The sequence below is a fragment of the Erinaceus europaeus genome, chromosome 15 (genome assembly GCF_950295315.1).
Source record: "Erinaceus europaeus chromosome 15, mEriEur2.1, whole genome shotgun sequence".
Taxonomy (NCBI): Eukaryota; Metazoa; Chordata; class Mammalia; order Eulipotyphla; family Erinaceidae; genus Erinaceus; species Erinaceus europaeus.
In genome coordinates, this window is record NC_080176.1 from 27628525 (window position 1) to 27644602 (window position 16078).

Consider the following 16078-nt stretch of genomic DNA (forward strand, 5'->3'; position numbering starts at 1 on the left):
CTCCTTTCTAGGCCCCTGAAGACATGAAGCCACCTTCCAGGACCAGGCAGCTGGTGCTCTCTCTGGCTACTTCTGGCCCCACACTACAGCCACCACAAGCCTGCTGCTGGGTCACTGTCACCAGCCTCAGGGCTTGGTCAAACAGGGGACAGAGCGGGAGAGAGGTCAGCTCCAGTGACTCAGAGGGGCTGATTGATCAGACACACAAGCCAGTGTGGACACAGAGCCAGGGCAGGGGAAAGGCCTTTTCCAGGAAGCCAGCCTGGAAGGTTGACCCTTCTACCAGTGAACTCAGCGGGGAGATGAGAGGATGCAGAGCAGGGCGGGAGGAGCTGCTGGTTAGGCCGGCGCCCTTTAGCACAGTACCCAGTACCCGAGATGCCACACAGATACCCTCAGGTCAAGAGAGCTTGGTGTTTATGGAAGAGACCTTAAAAAAAAGAACCCTGGGAGTTGGGCAGTAGCACAGTGGGTTAAATACATGTGGCGCGAAGCGCAAAGACCCGCATAGGGAGTCCTGGCTCCCCACCTGCAGGGGTTTTGCTTCACAGGCGGTGAAGCATGTCTGCAGATGTCTTTCTCTCCTCCTGTCTTCCCCTCCTCTCTCCATTTCTCTGTCCTATCTAACAATGACAACATCAATAACAACTACAACAATAAAAAAGGCAACAAAAATGAAAGTAATAAAAAAAAGAACCCCAGGGGACTGGGTGGTAGTGCAGTGGGTTAAGCTAAGCACACATGGCGCAAAGCACAAGGGCCAGCGTAAGGAGCTCTCAACTCCCCACCTGCAGGGGGGTCGTTTCACAAGCAGTGAAAGCAGGTCTGCAGGTGTCTGTCTTTCCCTCCACCTTTCTGTACTATCCAACAATAACTACAAGGGCAACAAAATGGGAAAAATGGCCTCCAGGAGCAGTGGATTCATAGTGCTGGCACTGAGCTCCAGCGATAACTCCGGAGCTGGAAAAAAAAAAGAATCCCACCCACCCAAAAATGGAGAGGACAGAAACAGAATATTCTCCATAGAAGAAATCCAAAAGACCAACGTGAAAAAATGCTCCAAGTCATTGCTTGTCAGAGAAATGCATATTAAGACAACAGATATTAAGATATTGAGATACCACTTCATCCTGTGAGAATGTCACACATCAGAAATGATGGCAACAACAAATGCTGGAGAGGTTGTGGGGACAGAGGAACCCTCCTGCACTGCTGGTGGGAATGTCAAGTTGGTCCAACCCCCATGGAAAGCAGTCTGGAGAACTCTCAGGAGGCTAGAAGTGGACCTACCGCAATTCCCCTCCTAGGGATATATCCTAAGGTACCAAACACACCCATCTAAAAAGATCTGTGTAGACCTATGTTCATAGCAGCTCAATTTGTAATAGCCAAAACCTGGAAGTAACCCAGGTGTCCAGCAAGAGATAAATGGCTCTGAAAGCTGTGGTCTATATATACAGTGGAATACTACACGGCTATTAAAAATGGTGAATTTGGGAGTTGGGTGGTAGCATAGGTGGCACAAAGTATAAGGACTAGAGTAAGGATTCTGGTTTGAGCCCCCAGCTCCCCACCTGTAGGGGAGTTGCTTCACAAGTGGTGAAGCAGGTCTGCAGGTGTCTTATCTTTCTCTCCCCATCTTCCTCTCCTCTCTCCATTTCTCTGTCCCATCCAACAACGACATCAACAACAATAACTACAACAATAAAACAAGGACAACAAAAGGGAATAAATATTTTTAAAAAATGGTGAATTCATTTTCAGCCCATTTGGATAGAGCTTGAAGAAGTCATGTTAAGGGGGGTTGGGCAGTAGTGCAGCAGGTTAAGCACACATGGCGCAGAGCACATGGACCAGCATAAGGATCCCGGTTCAAGCCCCTGGCTCCCCACCTGCAGGGGAGTCGCTTCACAAATGGTCAAGCGGGTCTGCAGGTGTCTTTCTTCCTGTCTTCCCCATCTCTCTTGATTTCTCTGTCCTATCCAGTTAACAAGGGCAACAAAATGGGAAAAAGGCTTCCAGGAGCAGTGAATTCATAGTGCAGGCACCAAGCCCCAGCAATAACCCTGGAGCCAAAATAAAAATAAAAAAAAGAAAAAGAAGTCATGTTAAGTGAGATAAGCCAGAAAGATGAATACGGGATGATCTCACTCACAGAAGATGAAAGACAAGATCAGAAGGGAAAACACTAAGCAGAACTTGGACTGGGTTTGGTAACTGCACCAAAGTCAAGGACTCTGGAGTGGGGAGGATGGCAGAGGACCTAGTGGGGGTTGTATTGTTATGTGAAAGTGTTACACATGTACAAACTATTGTATTTTACCATAGACTATAAACCATTAATCTCCCAGTAAACTAAAAAAAAAAAAGAAAAGAAAAAGAAAACCCAAAGACTCTTTATTGATACAGCAGTAGCCTGACCCCCACCCCGTGTGGAACATGAATGTGACAGTTATCAGAGCAGGGACACGTGGGGACGGGCGACGGCTGAACAGGGACATGATGCTGCAATAAGTTAGGGGCTGGCCACCTCCGCCTCACTTCATGTTCTTCACGAACTCCTCGCCCTTCTTGATGGATGCCTTCAGCTCGGGGATGGCCTCAGAGATCATCTTCTCCTCAAAAGGGGTGACTTTGCCGATGCCCAGGTTCTTCTCCAGGCCTTTCCTCTGCAAGAGTGAGGGGGGAGGGACACTCTCACCACATGGCGCCCACGAGTGGGCTTGTCAAAGGAAACCCTGGCTCTCCCGGCCTGCCTACCGAAGGGCTGACGTGGGGGGCTCCGTCCCCCATGCCCGTGTGCGCTGTGTACAGCCAGTCACACAGTTTGGCCCTCAGCTGTAAAATGAGCTAGAAATGAAGGTATGACAGTCCTTAGAGCTGAACTCCATGATCTGCAAAGACATTTTAATTTTAGGCTCTAGTCTCCCTCAAGTTGGTCGAGGTCTGAAGACATGTCACTACCTCAGGTCCTGCATAGCCAGGTGTCTGCTATTGCCTCCTCACCCCCAAGCTGAACTGTTTACAGCAGCCTTGGGCCGTCACCCCAGACCCTGCTACTCACTGGTACTGACCTGGCTACTACATTACCCCACACGGGGCTCTCTGGTGGCGCCTGTGGGCAGGGCCTCTGGGGGACCAGCACATGATACTTCCCCCCAGAAGTCAGATGACACCACCTCCCATGTGCCTGATGTCGGCAGCTGCCCCCACATTAAATGGAAGCCTGGCCTCAGGCCAGTGTGAACAACTAACTGTGTGCAGAAGGCATCCAGCCGGGAGCTGAAGCCAGCACTGTGGCCGATGGCTTTAAAGGGATTGACTGGGGCACACCCGTTGCCAGTGGGCTGAGGGGCCGGGAAGCAGGGGGCCTGAACCGGAATGGGAAGATCCAGCAGCAACCCAGGCCTGCGGCAGAAGGGAGCCGAAAGTGGAAGCTTGGCCTCTTCCCGCAGAGCCGTCCTGGGTGCCTTTTGGCAGGACAAAGGTCTCATCAGGAAACCACCTGGGAAGCGACTTGCTATCAGGCCTACAGGGATCCGTCCCATGTATGGAGCGTTTCACCACTGTTTCAGATTCTGCCTGGCTTCTTTTTAAAAACAGACTTCCCTTTCGCCCTGTGACTCTGAAGAGGCTGCATGTGCGTGTGCACACACACTCGTCTCTGGATCTGACACGTACCCCCAGCAGCAGTGGTGTGGAGAAGTAGGTACAGTCAGTCTCCTGGGACTTCACAAAGGAACACTCCACGACACCTTCCTTCCCATTCATTGCATCCACCAGGGAGAAGACGAAGCGGGCTCCGGCGTAGGCCATGGACAGGGTGGCAGAGCCTGGAGGACAGGGGCATGTCAGCCCAGCTGGCACCCCAACCCTCGGGTCCTGGTGAGCTTAGCTCCCGTTAAAGTAAGCATTGGTGTGTGTGTGGGACACACACACACACACACACACACACACAGTATAATGGTTATGCAAAGAGACTCTCAAGTGCCAGATTCAAACCCCCCCCCCCACCCCACTACCAGCCAGAGCTGAGCAGTGCTCTGGTTAAAAAAAAAAAAAAAGACAGACAGACAGAAAGAAAGCACTGGCCAAGTCTCTGGCCTGAAGCCCAGCATCAGGCCTCTCAGCCTCACTAAATCATGGGTAGCTTGGAACCTGCTTTCCTAGGCTCCCGAGGGCTGGCCAGTCTGCAGGCCTCACACACCAGCATGTGTGCATGCACGCACATGCCTGCCCACCCCCCAACCCACCTGCTCCAGCCTTAGCCTGGACCACCTCGGTGCCAGCTTCCTGGATCCGGCCTGTGAGGGCTGTCAGCTTATCCTGGGGAAGGTCCACTTTGGGGGTACACTGCGAGAAAGCCAGGGACACCTCAGGTCTGGCCCAGACGACCCCCGGCCTCCCACCTGGGGCAGGTCCTCTTCATTAAGGAGAAAGCCAATTTGCCCTGGAGGAGTGGGGAGAGCCCCACTCTTTTTTCGAGAACTCCATTTCCCACTTATTTTAGACTCGGAACAGAGTTGTAAAAATAGTACGATTCCCCCCACCTGGCTATCCCACGCTCACAGCTTATGTAAGCACAATTCAGTAGTGAAGGGCAGGGGACTAGAGCCTGCACGTTAACTGCAGTCTCCACTCAATGCCCACCCCCTTCTCTGAAGGCCTAATATCCCTCCCAAGACCCCTGCCAGTCTGTTCTCCCACAGCCTCCCCCACCCCCCCGCCAGTCTGTTCTCCCACAGCCTCCCCCACCCCCCCGCCAGTCTGGGTCTGTCAGCTGTCTCCCCGTTTCTGAGGAAGGGCAGCCACCTCTTTGGAGAGACAGCCAGACACCCTGTGTCTCATGCTGGACGCCCAGGGGCCAATGGGGCTGCTCTGACTTGTCTCCCTCCCCATGGGAGTCGCTCTCTCTACTCAAGAGTGATGACACTCAGTTCTCTCTCCCCCATCTCTCACCATTAAGAGAACAGATCTGCAACACAATAAAGCAGACACTCCGGGGCACTTTTCGGGCCCCCACAGCAGTTCTCCCCAAAGGACAGCAGACTTGTCAGCCTCTGCGGCTGCCGGTAGACACTTACCTGAGAGATGAGCGGGATGATGGTCTTCCCCGCGTGGCCGCCAATGACTGGGACGTTGACTCGGGCTGGATCCAAACCCTGAACAGAGTGAGGGCCTGGTTAGCTGCCATTAGGTTTTTCCGGGGACACGTTAGATCCATGAGAAGTACTGATGAAACACACGGCCCTCGGAACAGGCACAGACCCGCCTGCCCGCCCACGATTCACCTTGGGGTGGGGGTCCCTCTAGTCGGTCCCCACCCATGTCTTCTCAGAACCAAAGCTAACAGGCCTCTTTTCCCACTCATGAGCAAGACTCATGTCCCCACGCCTTGTCAGAGACTGAGTTACGTCCCTTTCCCCTCACATTTCAGAGCAGAATCCAAAACTAGTCCCAGGAATGCAGGTGAGAAGCCTGTTGGCTCAGCCCGTGTCAGCACAGAGCCAGACTGAGCTGTGAGAGGTCTGAGCCATGGTGGTGACGGGGCTTCTGAGGACAGGCTGCCTCACAGGCTGTGCTGGAGATACAACACTAAGGTTCTGCCAGCCAGGCGTTTCTTCAGACAGAAACAAAATGAAAACCAAGACTGGCAAGAACTGTGGGAGGGAGGTGAGCAGCCCCCAGATGCCATGGCCAAGGACAAGAGCAGCCTGGCTGTGAGACACCAAGAGCCAAGCCTCTGCTTTTCAGACTCTCACAGGAGACAAAGAGGTCTTTCAGTTGGATGCGTGATAACAGCTGCCTTGGGGAGGGGGCCTGGAAGCAAAGGGGACACTTAACTTAGGTCAAGAGAAGGCTTCCCGGGACAGACGTCAGCAGCGCAGCTTAGGCTCAGGGGCATAAAAGCAGGGGAGTCTATGAACCAAGGGGAAGGGATGCGTGACTCAGCCGAAGGGGAGAATCTGTTTAAAGGCCGATTCTCATTCACCCCGCCCCATTTCACTTGATAGGACAAAGAGAAATTGAGAGGAAGGGGAAGAGAGGGAGGAAGAAAGACACTCACAGACCTGCTTCGCAGCTTGAGAAATATCCCCGCTGCAGGTGGGGAGCAGGGGCTTGAACCTGGGTCCTTGCACACAGTACTGTGTGCACTACCCTGATTTTCATTCTTGATACAATTCTGAAATTCTCCAGGATGCCAGAGGCTCTGAGGTCCCAGGTTCAACCCCCAACACCACCATCAGCCAGAGCTGATCAGGGCTCTGGTAAAAACAAACAAAACAAACAACAACAACAAAAAACCCACCCTCTACCTCAAACAGAGCTTTTGAGGTTAAGACAGCACAGCCTGACAGTGATGTCTGTGAGGACCCAGCAGCCCATGTAAGTCACTGCCCATCTGCAACATGACTAGTGCCAATAGAAGGCACGAATTTAAAAAATGTATTTTAATTAACCCGCACTGCTCCTCACAGCCAGTGCTGCGGGCCAGGGAAGCCCAAGATGAGGAACAGGCCCAGCAGGACTTCAAATGGCGCTGGCGGCTCAGAGCCCGTCAGGTTAATTCTGACAGGGACACCCCAGGAACCTCACTGGGTTTTCCTGTTTGCTGATTTTATCACTGACAAGCAGGGGACTCCCGCCTGAACTGGCTTTGTCTTTTTTTTTTTTTTTTACCTTCAAGGTTATCAATGGGACTCAGTGACTGCACTACAAATCCACTGCTCTTGGTGTTTTGTTTTTTTAATTTTGTTGCCCTTGTTATTGTTGGATAAGACAGAAATCCAGAGAGGAGGGGGAAGAGAAAGACGTGTTCACCGTCTGTGAAGTGACCCCCACCCCAGCAAGTGGGGTGCTGGGGGCTTGAACCAGGATGGATCCTTACCCCAGCCCTTGCACTTTGCGCCATGTGCGCTAAACCCCCTGCGCCACCGCCCAGTCCCCCTTGAAGTGGCTGAGGGCAAGCGGGGTGTGTGTGTGTTTCACATGGAAGTCTGGCTGCTGAGAGGGTGGAGTCCCAGGCAGAAAAACAGATGAGTGGGTGGGGATGAGATGGGAGCTGGGGGAAGCTGCTAGAATGCCGCCGAGGACACCTGGTCAAGCTGCTCAGAAAGGCAGCGTGACAGGAGCCCCGTGCCACACCTACCTTCAGCTCTGCCACAAAAGTGTTGGCTCTGACGATGTCCAGGGTCGTCACCCCGAAGATCTTACTGGGGTTGTAGACACCGTGCTTCTTAAAAACTTCTGCCGTGATGGGGATGGTGGAGTTAACCTGGCGGGGTGAAGCGGGGCTGGTCTGCGTTCTAGGAACAGAGCCGGTGGCCGGAAGGACCGGCAGCTCGCTCTGGGTGCCAATCCCAGCAGCTCCAACTAGCAACTTCCCAGGACGGAAGGGCGTGGGGCGGTGGATGCCTGGTCAGCAGCCACCTCCAGTGTGACAGACAGGATGTGCAACTATCACCTTCAAGTGGGACAGTCACAGTGGCCCGTCCAGCCAGGGCTCACATCCGAATGGGCCTAAAGAGCACTGCCTGTGCCCAGAAGCAGCACACCCAGGAAGACACCAGGCAGGACCCCTCTCCAAGGCCACAAGCTCTAGGTGTGTTTCAGTGGGTACGCCCCTAGGTCACCACCACTATCAGTGACTTCTCGGGCAGAGACCAGACAGAGGGAGGGAGGGAAGAGAGGATCACACTGGGAGCCCTTGAGGGGAAGAGTAAGGTAGCTGCACCAACCAGTGCACAGGATCTGGGGTGGCTGGGTGTGACAGTACACAGAGAAGAATAAGGACAGGGGGATGATGGAACAAGGGGGCAGAGTCCCAAGTGAAACGAGGTGAAGGGAGATAGAGGCCATGCAGTCAGGCTGGAAGGGAGAAGCCCTGAGCGTGGGGGACATACACTCCAGGTGGGGAGGGAGACAGACAGACAGAGAGGGAAGTGACTGGCCCAAAGGCACACAGCAAATGGAAAGGAGGCCAAGACTGTGTCTGGAGGAGCCTTCAGGAAGGCATGTCTGAGCCCCAGCCCGCAGAGCCAAACCCTGCCATGTCTGACCCCCCAACCCCTTCGTAGGGAGGCCCTCACCGGGTTGGCGATGATGCAGATCATGGCCTCGGGGCAGTGTTGGGCGCAGGCGGCCGCCAGGGTGGCCACGATGGTGGCGTTGGTGTTGAACAGGTCATCCCGAGTCATGCCTTGGGGGGGGGAGTGAAACAGGCGGACACTGACCCCACAGAGACCCAGGAACCCTTTTGGCAGCTAGGATGCCAACCTCACCCCCTCCTGGGTGTTGGGGACCAGCTCATCCCCTGGCCCACACCGGGTCCATTCCAATCAGAAAACCCCTCCTTCCCCGCTTGACTTTTGGAGAGATGCTGAGCAAGGTGTTCAGACACACACCTGGTTTTCTTGGGACACCGGCTGGAACGACCACCACATCGCAGCCTTTCAGGCAGTCTGGCAGCTGCTCAGGTCCAAGGTAGCCTAGGAAAAAAGCGCCATGAAAGTGACGTCACCTTGCATGGTGGAGAGCTGCCTGTTCTTCCAGGGAATCCAGGGGGAACCAGTTCTGATCCCTGAGGCCTACTCTGGCTGTGATTAGCCTTGGGCCCCCCTGCAGGGTGCAGCCTGGAGGGTAAGGAGGCCAGCAGAGGCAGGGTGGCAGGGGACCCATGGAGTTTTCCTGCCCGGCAAGGTGGCACTGGACAGCTAAGGCTTCAAAATGGCCTCACCAGTCCTGCTCTTTAAGACCCTGAGAAACAGATGTAAATGTGGCCCATTTAGCCTGGCTTATGTGTCCATACTCATACTGGAGTGATACAGGAAACGGCTCCAAGGTCCGGCACAGAGTTGCACTTAACCAAGCACATGATGGCTTGAGCACTGCTGCTGTGGTGAGCAGGACACAGCTCCATGGAGAGCGGGTGCAGTAGGCCCCTCATGCTGCTTTTTTTTAAAAAAAACTACATTTATCTACTTATTGGACAGAGACAGAGAAATTAAGAGGGGGGGGATGATAGAAAGACACCTGCAGCCCTGCTTCACCGGTTGTGAAGCCCCCTCCCCACAGGTGGGGACTCTCACTTTGCTTTCCAGTGAGATCAAAAACCAAGCACAGGAGCTCAGGAGACCTTGGTGTTGCGGGGAAGCCGCTCCTTAAACTGCCATGGACCTCAGTCACCTGTGATACACTCTGAAAGCAAAGTACTTCTAAGAGCAAAGAGACTCTCATGCCGGAGGCTCCAAAGTCCCAGGTTAATTCCCCCACAACACTATAAGCCCAAGCCAAGCAGTGCTCTGGTTAAAAAACAAACAAACCAAAAAAAAAAAAAAAAACCTTCTAAGAGCCTGACTCCAACCCTGACCTGTTGGTATGCATGAGACCCCTTCTGTTTCATTTGGTTTAAATCCCCCCTGCTTAACACTATTCTATTTACATAACCACTTCATTCTATTTACATAACCACTGTTAACAAGTTCCACCCTCCCTCCAGGGCATTTGTGGTTCAGTGATAGGATTCTTGCCTAATCTGCCCCCCCCTTGTCACACTCTGATTTTCACCAGTCACTTTTCTCTCCACCCTCTCTATGTCACATCCTGTTTCCACCTTACTTGGCAAGTATATATAAAGACAGCATTGTGAGTTTTACAGTACTGTACCTTTAGCTCAGCTCAGCTTAGACTGCGCTGCGTCCTGCATGAATAAAGATATACTGCCTACAGCTCAACCATGAGTTCCTGGTAGTCTGTTACCCGCCTGTGAAGCCAGCCCGGCGAAAACAACATAACCCGTCAAAAACAACACTGACCCAGCCTTACTACCTTTCACATTCGCCCTGGTCTCGATGTGGCTCAGGTCTGCGGCCACTCCAGGCGTGTGGGCGATGTCGTAGAGGGTCAGGCGGCTCACCAGGGGGCTATTCTTCAGGAGGAGCGAGAGGGGCTGCCCGATCCCTCCAGAAGCCCCCAGCACGGCAACTTTGGCATTGTTCTAGAGAGGCAGAGAGAACACTGCTTAGGGAAGCTCAGCAGGAGAGGGGCCCTGTGGGGGCCCATGAGACGCCATGCTGGGTGCTCTACAGCGGCCAGAGGCTGGGTCGCCCCCAGGACTTGGGACAACCATCTCCGCCAGGCTCCTGGACTGGTGCTGGCAGCCTTGTTTTCACACCTGCTGGTGGGCCAGCCCTAGGAGTGCTGGGCAGGGCAACCTCAGGCTCCTTTCCCATCAGGCAGATGGGCCGTGAGAGCCCAGGCGCCCAGTGTCAGTCCCGTCCAGGTGGATAGCAGAGGCCACACCTGGAGACGGTCACAGCAGTGGTCCAGTACATGCAGCCCCTTCCCCCCCCTTCCCTCTTGGAACTGACGCACACCTGACAGTCACTTTAGAGCTAAACAGTGACAGGTCTGTTACCCACCTGCCCTGCATGGAGGGACAGGGCTGGGAAGAGTGGACAGTGTCAGCTGGGCGGGTCTTCAAACACCCAGACACACATACTGGCAGCGGGATCCAGGCAAGGATCTGGGTTCAAGTCCCTGGGCCCCACCTGCAGAGGGGATGCTTCACAGGTGGTAAAGCAGGTCCTCGGGTGTCTTTCTCTCCCTCTCAGTTTCTCTCTGTCCTATCCACTAAAAAGAAATGGGGGCAGGGGGAGTGGCTGCTAGGCACAGTGTGTTCGTAGTGCCAGCACAGCCCCAGAGATAACCCTGGAGGCAAAACTAAACCAATCGGCAGCAGTTCCTTACGTCCAAACTACTCAATCTGGCTTCCAAGGCTGACACGAGCAACATAATCCCACCAGAGTGTGGGGTGAACACTGCAAGGGTCATTATTATCTTCAAAAACTGTGTATTTACTAGTTTACTAGTAAACTAGTAAATACACAGTTTACTAGTATTTACTATAGCAATAGAAACTGAGAAAAGTCAACAGAGAGGGAGAGAGAAAGACACCCGTAGCACTGCTTGTCAAGTTTCCCCCTGCAGGTGGAGACAGAGGCTTGAACTCAGGTCCCTGAGCACTGTAACGTGTGTGCTCTTAACAGGTGCGTCTCCACCAGGCTCCTGCATTTATTTCTTCCAGGGTTACTGCTGGGTCGGTGCCTGCACTACCAATCCACTACTCCTGGAGGCTATTTTTTCCCTTTTGTTGCCCTCGTCGTCTTATTGTTGTTGCTGCCATTGTTGTTGTATAGGACAGAGAGAAATCAAGAGAGAAAGGGAAGACAGAGAGGGGGGAAAGAAAGATAGACACCTGCAGACCTGCGCCACCGGTTGTAAAACAAACCCCCCCCCCAGGTGGGAAGCAGGGGCTCGAATTGGGATCCTTAAGCCGGTCCTTAGGCTTTGCACTATGTCCTGTTTTTATTTTTATCTAACAGAAAAGGAGCTACCTTGTACCAAGAACCCTCATTAGATCCTTAATTGAAGGATCCTTCCCCCACCACACCCAAATGAGGACACCACGTGGTCTGCTACTGCTTGACTATGACACACCCTCGACTCAGAGCTAAGATTCCTAAAACCCGTACTGAAGAGGTGGAATCTCTACAATGCTGAGACCCTGGCTGCCTCTAAACTAGCTCACCCTTTCAGGCTGAGTCCTTAAGAACAGCTTTCACATTATTAAAAAAAAAAAAAAAAAAAAAGGCAGGGAGACCACATAATGGTTATGAAGATAGACTTATGCGGTGAAGCAGATCTGCAGGTGTCTGTCTTTCTCTCCTCCTCTGTCTTCCCCTCCTCTCTCCATTTCTCTCTGTCCTATCCAACGACGACGACATCAACTACAACAACAATAAAAAGACAACAAGGGCAACAAAAAGGAAGATAAATAAAACTACAAAAAAAATTATATTTATCTCAACAATTTATTTGGCTTTGTATGTTAACTCTCTTTTCAGTCACCAGGTTCCAGATGTCATCAGGATGCCGGCCAGGCTTCTCTGGACTGAAGACCCCGCCAATGTGCCCTGGAGCTCCGCTTCCCCAGAGACCCACCCTACTAGGGAAAGAGAGAGGCAGACTGGGAGTATGGACCGACCCAGACAACGCCCATGTTCAGCGGGGAAGCAATTACAGAAGCCAGACCTTCTACCTTCTGCAACCCACAACGACCCTGGGTCCATGCTCCCAGAGGGCTAGAGAATGGGAAAGCTATCATGGGAGGTGGTGGGATATGGAGATTAGGTGGTGGGAATTGTGTGGAGTTGTACCCCTCCTACTCTATGGTTTTGTTAATTTATCCTTTCTTAAAAAATATATATATATATGGGAGTCGGGCTGTAGCGCAGCAGGTTAAGCGCAGGTGGCACAAAGCACAAGGATGGGCATAAGGATCCCGGTTCGAACCCCGGCTCCCCACCTTCAGGGGAGTCGCTTCACAGGTGGTGAAGCAGGTCTGCAGGTGTCTATCTTTCTCTCCTCCTCTCTGTCTTCCCCTCCTCTCTCCATTTCTCTCTGTCCTATCCAACAACGACAACAACAATAACTACAACAATAAAACAACAAGGGCAACAAAAGGGAATAAATAAAATAAATATTAAAAAAAGATTTATAAAAAATATATATATTTATTTATTCTTTTTTTTGTCCGACTCCCATTTTTAATTTTTATTTTATGAGAGTGCTACTCAGTTTTGGCTGATGGTGGTATAGGGGATTGAGCCTGGGACCTCAGAGCCTAGGGCATGAAAGTTTATCTTCAGGAGTCAGGCGGTAGTGCAGCGGGTTAAGTGCAGGTGGCACAAAGCACAAGGACCGGCATAAGGATCCCGGTTCGAACCCCGGCTCCCCACCTGCAGGGGAGTCGCTTCACAGGTAGTGAAGCAGGTCTGCAGGTGTCTGTCTTTCTCTCCCCATCTCTGTCTTCCCCTCCTCTCTCCATTTCTCTGTCTTATCCAACAACGACATCAATAACAACAACAATAAAAAAGGACAACAAAAGGGAATAAATAAATATAAAAACAAAGGCCCAGGTCCCACTTCTTCTTCCACGTAGCCTGTATCTTGATTAGTAGCAGGTGACTCTGATATACCAGTTTGGAGAAGCACCTGTCCTACAAGAAGTTGCCTAAGAATAGCTTCGGCTTTAGGAGCCCCAGATCAAGTCTCAACACCTGGGGTCAGGCCCAACCCACGTGGAGCAGGGAGGCCCTAAAGGGGAAGCAGAAGCTGCGGGTTGCGAGGACCCGCCTGCCGACCCAGACCCCGTACTGCCCGCGCTGGCTCTCAATCCTCCGCCCAGGCAAACTGTCACCTTGCACCAGCCCCGCTCCTTTCTGCTCGGCCATCAATCACTATGCATCATGTGTATGGGCGATGCTGTAAGAACAAGGTCAGAAATGTGAGTCAAGATGTCAATTATAGGGAGCCCGGCGGGGGCGCACCTGGCTGAGCGCACACACTGCAAATCGCGCAGGGACCCGGGTTCAAGCCCCCGGTCCTCAACTGCGGCGGCGGGGGGGGGGGGGAGCTTCGCTGAGTGGTGAAGCAGAGCTGCAGGCGTCTGTCTCTATCTCCCCCTCCCCGCTCATTTTTCTTTCCATGCAAAAGAAAAAGAAAAAGACAAGAAAAGAAAGTCAATTGCTGCAGCCCTGGAGCTCCGGCAAGATGAGGGGATGCACCGGCCCTGCAGATGGATCCCGCCTCCCTCCTCTCTCCCGGTACCGGGGCTGCTCCAGGGGCTCAGAGAAGCCGAGCGCCCCGGAAGCCCCGCGCTGCACGAGCTGCCCGCACACACGTGGCCCCCACCCGGGGTCCTCCGCCTGCAGGGAGCCCCCCCATACCGGGCCTACCTGGGTCGAGGTGCTGAAGGTGCGGCGGAGAGCGGCGCCGGCGGGCCGGGCGAGGGCGGAGAGCATGGCTGGAGCGGGCGGGGCGCGGACCGGCAGGCCGAGGAGCTGGCGGCTACCGAGTGACTCCAACGACCTCCACACTCACTGCAAGGGCCTCTGGCCACCGCTGCCCCGGGCCTCGCGAGAGCGGCCCGACTTCCGGTCGCGCTCACCTCCCTGGTCTCGCGAGACACAGCCTACTTCCGGGCTGTTGAGGAAGAAGAGCCCAGGGCGCGGCCATAGTCGGCTGGGTCCTTGCGGGGAGTGACGCTGTGGTGGGTGGGAGAGACGGTTTCAGGGGCAGGACCCCCGCGCCCGAAAGGTGGAAGAAGACTGGTTCTAGGTCAGGAAGAGCCATAGAGGAGCCATTTCCAGGTGGGGCCCGAGACTGACCGGGACACCGCCTGGGCCTCGCCCCCTCCCCCAGCTCAGTCGAATCCCCGCTCTCGCCTCGGGTTTCCGGAAAGAAAGTGGGGAGGGGGCTCTACCAATCAGTCACGGCCTTGCATTCCCCCCACATACTCACATGCGGGTGCCACGCCCTTTGCATTGCACAGAGATCCTTTTTTCATTTTTTGTTGTGTTATCTTTATTTATTGGATGGAGATAGAGACAGGGGAAAGGAGATAGAGGGCCGGGTGGTGGCGCACCAGGTTGAGCGCATATGTAACGATGAACAAGGACCCAGGTGCGAGCCCCCCCGGTCCCCACCTGCAGGGGAAAAGCTTTGCGAGTGGTGAAGCAGGGCTGCAGGTGTCTCTCTGTCTCCTTCCCTTCCTCTCAACTTCTGGCGGTCTCTATCCAATAAATAAAGATAATTAAAAAAAAAATTTTTTTTTAAAGAGACACCTGTAGCCCTGCCTCACCATTCATGAAGCTTTCACCCCTGCAGGTGGAAACCAGGGGCTTGAACCTAGGCCCTTGTGCACTGTATTGTGTAGGCTCAACCAGGTGCTCCACCACCCAGGACTCAGATCATTTTGAAAAATAGTCCAGATGCCTTTTAAAAAGTTTAATGGGAGTCGGGAAGTAGCGCAGGTGGCGCAAAGCGCAAGACCGGGGTTAAGGATCCCGGTTCGAGCCCCTGGCTCCCCACCTGCAGGGGAGTCACTTCACAGGCGGTGAAGAAGGTCTGCAGGTGTCTATCTTTCTCTCCCCCTCTCTGTCTTCCCCTCCTCCATTTCTCTCTGTCCTAACAACAATGACATCAATAACAATAACGACAATAACTACAACAATAAAAAACAAGGGCAACAAAAGGGAATAAGTAAATAAATATTTTTTAAAATTTTATTATTGGATAGGCCGAGAGAAATTGAGAGGGGAGAAAGAGATAGGGAGAGAGAGACAGAGACACCTGCAGCCCGGCTTCACCACTCCTTAAGCTTTCCCCCTGCAGGAGGGGACCAAGGGCTCGAACCTGGGTCCTTATCGAATTCTAATGTGAGCATTTAACCAGGTGTGTCACTGCCTGGCCCCTCTAGATTCCTGTTTATTCTTACTCTTTTTTTAAAAAATTCATTTTAATGAGAGAAATCCACTGAAGAGTAACAAAGTGGCTCACGAGAGCACTGCTCAGCTGATGGTGGTGCTAGGGACTGAACCTGAGATCTTTAAGTCTCAGGTAGGAAGAGTTTTTGCAGAACCACTGTGCTGTCTCCCCATCCCTATTCTTACTCTTCAGAGCCTGATTTCACCCCTCTCAGGGAGAGATTTCATTTGGATAAAGGAGGAAAGTGGGGGTGGGGGGGAAGAGCATGGCACCTGACCCCTAGCAGGCAGACACTGAGCACTGAGGAAGCACTAGTCACAGTTCCCTGAGCCTCACAGGACAGCAGCCCCAGGTGACAGCGAAGGGGACAGAGGTATAAAGGTAACTTGTAGAGTCACCTAGTTCCCACAGTTCAGCGAGACCAGTAAGAAAACATGGCTGAGATTGAGTGGGCTCGTTCAGGGTTTATCCGGCAGAAAGTTAGGGCTTGGTTCCTGCTCACCTGTAGATTGGTGTTTTTGTCATCATTATTTGTTGAACAGAAAGTCAGAAATCTAGAGGAAAGGGGAAGTAGAGAGAGAGGGAGAAACAAGACACCTGTAGCAGTGCTTCACTGCTCACAAAGCTTTACTCCTGCAGGTGGGGACTGGGTGCTCGAACCCAAGTCCTTGCACATTGCAACATGTGCGCTCAACCAGGTGCCCTACCATCAGCATTCTTCTTTTTTTTTGTAACTTTTTTTTTAAAA

General features: G+C 53.0%; 2 protein-coding genes across 10 annotated transcripts in view; one reads left to right on the forward strand and one right to left on the reverse strand.

Moving 5' to 3' along the window:
- Positions 1-2376: 2376 nt before the first annotated feature.
- On the reverse strand, positions 2377-14001 carry MDH2 (malate dehydrogenase 2). The gene is made up of 9 exons (XM_007517946.3): positions 13800-14001; positions 9829-9997; positions 8406-8489; positions 8091-8200; positions 7151-7276; positions 5085-5162; positions 4254-4353; positions 3682-3833; positions 2377-2669 (listed from the first exon to the last, which is right to left on the reverse strand). Exons 1-9 carry the CDS (start codon positions 13863-13865, stop codon positions 2538-2540), a joined length of 1017 nt encoding a protein of 338 aa, XP_007518008.1. The 5' UTR covers positions 13866-14001; the 3' UTR covers positions 2377-2537.
- A 41-nt stretch (positions 14002-14042) lies between these two features.
- Positions 14043-16078, forward strand: part of STYXL1 (serine/threonine/tyrosine interacting like 1) — a 37876-nt gene continuing 35840 nt past the window's right edge. For 5 of the 9 annotated variants that reach the window (XM_060173472.1, XM_060173476.1, XM_060173477.1 and 2 more), the window contains exon 1: positions 14076-14213. The gene's annotated coding sequence lies outside the window, so the exon portion shown is untranslated. Of the gene's footprint in view, positions 14214-16078 lie in introns of all 9 variants that reach the window. The other 4 variants (XM_060173473.1, XM_060173475.1, XM_060173474.1 and 1 more) reach the window with 4 other exon arrangements.